This window comes from Elephantulus edwardii, unplaced genomic scaffold (genome assembly GCF_000299155.1).
Source record: "Elephantulus edwardii isolate Elephantulus edwardi_28Jun2011 unplaced genomic scaffold, EleEdw1.0 scaffold00026, whole genome shotgun sequence".
Taxonomy (NCBI): Eukaryota; Metazoa; Chordata; class Mammalia; order Macroscelidea; family Macroscelididae; genus Elephantulus; species Elephantulus edwardii.
Window position 1 is genome coordinate 20,369,417 of NW_006399776.1, and position 7,889 is coordinate 20,377,305.

Here is a 7,889-nt window from a genome sequence, read left to right on the forward strand (position 1 = left end):
AATTCACTTGTAAAACCATCTGGTCCAGGGCTTTTCTTGGTTGGAAGTTGTTGTATTGCCTTTTCAATTTCTTCTTTTGTAATGGGTCTGTTCAGTGAAACTTCATCTGACATATTTTGGACATTTTGCAAGGAGGGACCAGTCCTTGAAGGGGAACATTACGCTTGGGAGGGTGGAGGGACAGTGCAAGGGAGGAATACCTTCAGTGAGATGGATTGAGTCAATGACTGGTATAATGGGGTAGGTGTGTCAGAGAAAATAAGATTTGCACAGGGTAGAGCAAGGGTTAGGGCTGTTGTACATAGGGTCACTAATGAGTTGCAGGTGACTCCATGGCACATAACAACAACAACCTGATCTTTCAAGAGTTTAATTTATAAACATCAATGATACAGATCTAAATCAGGTAGTGACTAAAAGGGAAATGACAGCAATATTGACAAAATTATAATCTGCTGGTGGCATATCTGAGAAATAGAAGCCCTTGCAATTTCTAAACGACAGTAAACTCTGTTAGGAAATTCTAAAGTGTCTTACACTCCAAAAAGTAATGAGGTTAGTAAGATGCCTCAACAGTGTTTGTATAAAATACTGGATTTCAAGTGACTGGAAATGAATTGAGTCATGTGTGTAATGGTCTCAAGTTCAAATAAACTAATGTGACAATAACAACACTTCACATGTCACACGCATTCCCACCGGCTTTTCTTTCCCTCCCTAGGTGCTGGCAGAAGGTATGCTCATTCGTTTTCAATATAGATGCCTAACCCCAAAGCCAAAACATGATAAATTCTGCACAGAATATCCCATCTTTCCTCACGGCTCCACTTTCCCCTCGTGCTTAACGATAGTGAAAGTTTAGGGTGTCTGAAGTGGACTCCTTAGGTGGAATGTTGCCAGGTCTACCGGACCATCAGATACTCACTCGACACTTTTCTTTAAAGCCTTAACTTCTTCCTCTCCTCTGTAGCTTCCTCTTCTGACAGCTCTGGTCCCTGCTGGTATGCATCTCTACCTCAAACATAATTTGTCCGTCTTCTTGTGGGGAAGGGCTGTCACAATGACAACTGTCCTGATTCATGTTGTGCATCCAAATGGATCTTCTCCATGTCTCCACGGCGGATAGAGGATGAGGCAGGTACATGTTTCAGCGCCCCCTTCCCCCCATTGCCGGTATCATTGCCATCGCTGCTATTCATTGGTAGCTCCACTCAGTAACTCTTGAGGTTAGCTGGCGGCCGCAAAGGCTTTCTTGTTGTTTTTATTGTTGTTGTTGTTGTGCAGGGGTGGCGACTGCTCTACTAAATTAGAGGACATTGTCAGGCGGCTGTAGGAGCTGCTGCCGTGGCAGCACCATGTCTGGTTCTCAGCAGCAACACGAGCCAAGTTCCCTGCCCCCTTTTCCTAGTCTCCTTTTTCTTGTTTATTGTTTTATTTCCTTTAAATTTCATGAGTTTTATTCTCATTGTTGCTCATTGTAGGTGCCATTGAGTCAATTCCTACTCAGGCCAAACCAGTTTATAGCAAGACAAAACATTGCCTGATCCTGTATCATCCTTAGAACCGTTCATTACTTTATTGACCCCATTGTTGCAATAGGTTTATCAGTCCATCTCTTGAGAGCCTATTTTTGTGTTGACCTACTTTTTTAAGTATATGTCATTCTTCCATGACTGGACTCTCCTGAAAATAGGCCCCAAGTGAATGAGGCAGAAAAAAAAATCTTACTGTCTGCTTCTAAGGAACATTCTGGCTGCACTACCTTCTAACCAGATGTATTTAGTGAGTATCACTCTATTCAGACAGTCATTGGTATAGTCAGTATTCTTCAATACCAAAATTTAAATGCATCCATTTTTATTCAGTTTTCATTATTAATTATCAAGCTTTCACACGCCTATGAAGCAGTTGAAAATGTCAAGGCTGAGGGCAGGCACATCTTGGTTCTCAGGATTACATCTTTACTTTTATTTTTTTTGCGGCGCTTTTTGGGGTCTGGGTTTCAGCCGTCCACACGAGTCAGTGGGCAGTGAGCTAAAGGCCCGTGCCACGCATAAAGCCGCCAGCAATTTTCACACAGGGCAGACATCTTTGCTTTTTTAAAAAGGTCTTTTGCAGCAAATGTTTCCAGTACTATAGACCACTTGATTTTTGATAGCTGTCTCTGTGAACATTATAAATATTTTTTGGGTTTGTTTTGTTTTGCTTTTTTAAGTGTGTGTGTGTGTGTGTGTGTGTGTGTGTGTGTGTGTGTATACCATCAAATCGGATCTGATTGTTCCTCCTTCTCCAGCAGAGCACCTTGTGGATTCGAACCATGAACCTCTGGGATTGTCTGTGAACATTATAGATCTAAGAAAAACTAAATCCTTAATGACTTTTCCCCATTTATTGTGATGTTGCTTATTGGTAATACTGTGAAAATATTGTTTTATTGAGATTGAGGTGTAATCCGTATTAAAGGCTTTGTTGTTTGTTATGTGCCATTGAATCACTGTGACCCATAGCGACCCTATTATGTACAGCAGCTCTGAACCCTTCCCTGTCCCAGTCTCACTGATTCCAACACACCAACCTCCATTGTCCCAGTTATTGTATCAATCTGTCTCATACAGGATCTTTCTCTCCTGCACTGTCCCTCCACCCTTCCAAACACATGATGTCCTTCTCCAAGGACCAGTGTCTCCTGGCCATGTGACCAAAGTACGTGAGATGGAGCTTCAAAAAAATCCTAGCCTCCAAGGAGAAACTTGTTTTCACCCTCTCCAAAACAGACCCGTTTGTTCTATTGACGGTCCATGGTGTGTTCAAGACTCTTCACCAGCACCACAACTTGACGGCATCAATTCTTCTTCTGTCGTCTTTATTCATTATCCAATTCTCTCTCAAGTAACTGCAAAGACCATGGCCTGGTTTATGTGCACTTTATTCTCTAGACTGACATCATTGCTTTCCAGTACTTGGGAGAGGTTCCTGACAGCAGATTTTCTCAAGGCGATTAATCTTTTGATATCCTGACTGCTGGTGCCAAGATTTTGGAGCTGAGCAAGCTGTAATTATTAACAACTTTAATCCCTTCTTCCAACAACCATGGTGCTGTCAATTGGCCCAGTGATGAGAATCTTTGTCTTCTTGATGTTGAGCTTAAATTGTATATTGAAGACTACAATCCTTGACCTTCTAAAGCAAACTCTTCAAATCCTCTTCAGTTTCAGGAAGCAAGGTGTGTCATCTACATAGCATAGATTGTTGATGAGTCTTCCTCCAATCCTGATGCCACATTCTTCCTCATAAAGCCCAGCTTTCTGAATGATTTGTTCTGCATTATAGGCTGAAAAGATATGGAGGCAAGATGCATCCTTGAAACACTCCTTTTCTGATTTTGAACCATGCAGTATTTTCTTGCTCTGTTCTGAGGACTGCTTTATGGTCCAAGTATAGGCACACTCAAGTGTTCAGGGATTGCCATTTTCTTCTAAGTTACCCACAATTTGTTGTGATCCATACAGTCAAATGCCTTTGCATAGTCAATGAAATACAGATACTTCAAGTCTTCTTCAATTTCAGCAAGTAAGTTGTATTATCTGCTTGTTACATCTTCCTCCAGTCCTGATCCTGCATTCTTTTTCATATATTTCAGTTTCTCAGACTGTTTGCTCAGCATGCAGAACTAATAAGTATGGTGAAAGTGTACTGACTTGACACATGTCTTTTCTGATTTTAGATCATGCAGTTGTATTTCAAGGACTGCCTTTGGTCTGTATACAAGCTCCATATGAACACAATTAGCTTTTCTAGGATTAATGTTATCCATGATATCTAATGATCCACATAGTCAGATGTCATGTGTTTTAAATAGTAAAACACAGGTAAGTATCTTTCTTACATTTTCTGCTTTAAGCCAATACTTATCAGCAATGATACCACTTGTATTGCATTCTCTTCTGAATTCAGCTTGAATTTCTGGCAATTTCCTGTGTATATATTGCTACAATTGTTTTTGATAATTCTTTTTACATCCTCTAACAGCCTCAATGGCTTAAGTGGGTAAGTAGTTGCACTGCCAACCCAAAGACAGGCAGTTTGAACTCACCAGCTGCCGCATGGGATAAAGATGAATGTTCTTCTTGCGTATGATTTACAGTCTCTGAAAATTCACAGGAAGGTCCACTCTAAGGCGATTTTGACTTAACAGCACATAACAACAACAGCTTCAAGTAACCCAACCTATTAATTATCATGCATTTATACTTCCCCCCTTTCCTTCCCTCCATTCTCTTGTTTTTCTCTACCCATTATATATCTATTATCCCACTGCTGCCATCAGAAGAATTTTATGTAATTCTCTCCTATCCTGGTTTTCCCGTCTCTTGGATCTTGTATGTGCTCTGTCATAAGTACTTATTTTAATGAATCACAGTGTCTATTAACTCTTAAGAAAGAGTACTTTGGAAGTAAATATTTTCATGCAGGAAATTTATTCTGCAGTCATGTTTGATTGACACTTTGAGCAAACAGAATTCTAGGATGAAGATATTTACTTCTCTTTATTGTAAACTATTAAGGAATACTTTATGAATGTGCCTGTCATTCTTGCACAGGACCCATGTTAATCATCTCGGAATTATTCCAGTTTTAGTATATGTGCTGCTAGAGTGAGCAATAGGTGAAAAATTGTACTTCAATTTCAAAGCGATTAGTCTGTGGTCTCCTGGATCCTGGTAAGAAGTCTAACTTCTCGTGTGAAAATTAATTTCCCCTTCTTCTCTTCAATTTTCAGAAAATTTAAATTTCTCCTTTATTTCCAGTATTTTCAAATTTCAGGCTAATGTGTATATTTCCTCTTTTATTGTTCTGGGCATCCAGTATTATCTTTCAACTAGAAATTAATGGGTTTTAATTATGGGCAATTGTATTTATTCATAATTTTTCCACAACATTTTCTTTCCTTTTTTTTTCTGTAGTAGATTGTTGAGTCTTCCAAATTTATCATCTCTCTTACTGTTTTCCTTCTTTAATTCCACCTGCCTTTTCCCTTTTCTCTTAAGAAATTTCCTTAATTTTATCTTCCATACATCTATTAAGTATTTATTTTTAATTTCTAAGGTTCTTCTTGCTTCTTTAATTTTAATATATTCTATAAAACTTACTTCTAACATGAAACAACTTTGTTGTTGTTATGTACCATTGGACTTCAACTGACTTATGACTGACCCTCCAGTGGGTTTTCAGAAACAGTAAATTGCATAGGAGGAAACTGCTCATCTTTCTTCCAGGTAGCAACAACTGGTGGATCCAAACCATGTGTTTTTGAGTTACCAGCACAACTGCTCATCATTAAGCCACCAGAGCTCTCCAAACAACTATCTATTAAGTTACCTTTCTAGAGTGCTGAAGAGCAATGATGTTGGTCTAAAGACTAAGGTGTGCCTGATTCAGGCCATGGGCTTCACAACTACTTGCCAAGCATCAGAGAGCTGGACAATGACTACGGGTGATAGAAGAAGAATCAATGTCTTTGAGTTGTGGTACTAGAGAAGAGAACTGAACATAACATGGACTGCTAAGAGAGCAAAAAGGTCTGATCTGGAGAGGGTGAAACCAGGTTGCTCCTTGGAGAAAGGATTTTGAAGCTTCATCTGACATACTTTAGGCATGTTGCCAGGAGAGACAAGTCCTTGGGAAAGAGATTATGCTTGGAAGGGTAGAGGGACAGTGCAGGAAAGGAAGACCCTGGGTGAGATGGACTAATATAAGGGTAAGTGTGTTGGAGGCAGTGAGATTGGTTCAGGTTAAGGCAGGGTTCAGAGCTCATAGGGTCGCTATGAGTCACAGTTGATGTGACGGCACAAAACAACAACCAGGACTGGCATGGTAGCTAACTACAAGATGTAAGGGATCTAAACTTTCTATCATATTCTTGTTGTTAATTGCCATTGAGTTGCTTGAGACTCATAACTCAGAGTAGAACTGTACTTCATGTCATTTTCAAGCTATGACCTTGAAAAAGATTGTCAGCCTTTACTCTTGGAGTGTCTCTGGATGGATTTGAATTGTCAACCTTTCCCTTAGCAGCACAACTCTTAATCATTTGTGCCACTTTAGAGACTCCCTTAGTCATCTTAGCACCTGCCTTCTACCTGTTTGTTTACCTCCATCCATTTCATGACTGTGGAAGAAAGGAAGAATGCTCAGTTGAGCCTTTTACACAGTTTTTTAAGAGTTTTTAAACAACACAATGGCCAGATCTTAATCACTTAGCTATAGCTGAAAGGGAGACGAAGACATGTTGTTAGCCATGGTAGACAACTCTAACACACAATGGCCAGGTGTCTAATAGAATGAAGCAGTGCCTGATTCTGTGCCATCCTCAAAATCTCTGCTGTGCTTAACCAGTCCTTGGGCCAACCCATCTCTTCCTCTTTTTTTCTTTTTGACTCCGTACTTTTCCAAACAGATATCCCTTTCCAGGAAGTGGTTCCTCCTTATAATGTGCCCAGAGTATGTGATAAAAAGTCTCACCATCCTTGATTCTGTCGAGTACTCTGGCTATTCTTCCAAAGCAAATTTGTTTGTTCTGTTGGTAGTCCATTGTATAGTCAATATTCTTTGCTGACACTACAGTTCAAAGGCCTGAGTTCTTCAGTCTTTCTTATATGTTTTTGCGGTTATGTACAAGCATATGCTACACATCCCCAAATACAAATGAGAAGATAAGGGAGGATAGATGTTGAGGTAAGGACCTTGATTTGAATCTGCTATGAAACCAAATTTCCAGGTGTTCCTCTTAGAATTCTTTAAACTGTGGAATGGTAGGAACACATACACTTGTGTTGGCATATAGCATACAATTTCCATTCAAATTATGAGTGAACTAAGTTTTTCTTAGAGGTCCAGATAATACAGGTTTTAAACTTTGTGGCCATATAGTCACTGTCATAATAACCATATGACTCTGCCATTGTAGCTCTACAGGTGCCATATACAACTCATAGACAAACGAACATGGTGTGTTCCAATAAAACTTTACTTACAGAACAAATGGGCCATAGTTTTGCTAACCTCTGCATTGTATGACTGTTTTTACCAGTTCTAGCGACAGTCTTACTGCTCGAATAACAACTGTATATGACTTTGCTGGTTTTTCTTTTTCTTAATTAACACAGTGATAGACCTGGATCCATTGGAACAAAAAGGTCGAAGACAATTTCTGTTCACCGTGTTAAATGGTCAAGATCCTGAGCGAGGACGGTAAGTACTGGCCTTGACCACTTTGAAAGAAAGGAGTTGCTTAGACAAGACTAGTATAGTTTGTGTTTGGTTTTGTACTGATGTAGATGATTTGAATACCTTCTTCCAAGTAATATACCCTTAAGGAATTTTCCATTTACTTCAGTCTAATTTATGTGTTGTTTTTATTTTTCTATCTGAACACATTTTACAAAATGCATTAATAAGTACAAAAATTCAACTTGGTTTAAACACTCCTCACTTTAAAAATTTTTATTAAGTTTTTTAAAAATTTATTTTAATGGAAGTTTACAGAGACTTAGGGTTTCCAGTCATTCACTGTTGCACTTTTCTCCCTGCCCACCCCCCTCCCCCCAATTTACTCTTCTCCTTGAAAAGAAAAATTCTTTAATTTTTATGCAATCCCTCCCCCCAAGTCCACTCATGCAGTCTTCACTCCACTATGCAGTCTTGACTCTGACAAGACTACCCATTCATATATCCCCCCATTTTTTTTTGCATTTCTATTCATTCATTGTTGCACTTTTCTCCTTGCCCCCTTGACAGTACACTCTTCTCTTTGAAAAGTAAAAGAAAAATTCTTTCATTGTTTTATAATCCCTCCCTCCAGATCCACTCCACTATGCAGCCTTTGCTCT

At 39.3% G+C, this 7,889-nt stretch overlaps 1 protein-coding gene and 1 pseudogene across 1 annotated transcript in view; one reads left to right on the plus strand and one right to left on the minus strand.

Moving 5' to 3' along the window:
* RPGRIP1 (retinitis pigmentosa GTPase regulator interacting protein 1) overlaps positions 1-7,889 on the plus strand; it is a gene marked incomplete at its 5' end in the record, with an annotated part of 74,259 nt that overhangs the window by 51,509 nt on the left and 14,861 nt on the right. Inside the window, 1 exon segment of the mRNA XM_006883290.1 lies at positions 7,167-7,251. Coding sequence (XP_006883352.1) covers positions 7,167-7,251 — 85 coding nt within the window.
* Positions 718-1,317, minus strand: LOC102845783 (annotated as a pseudogene).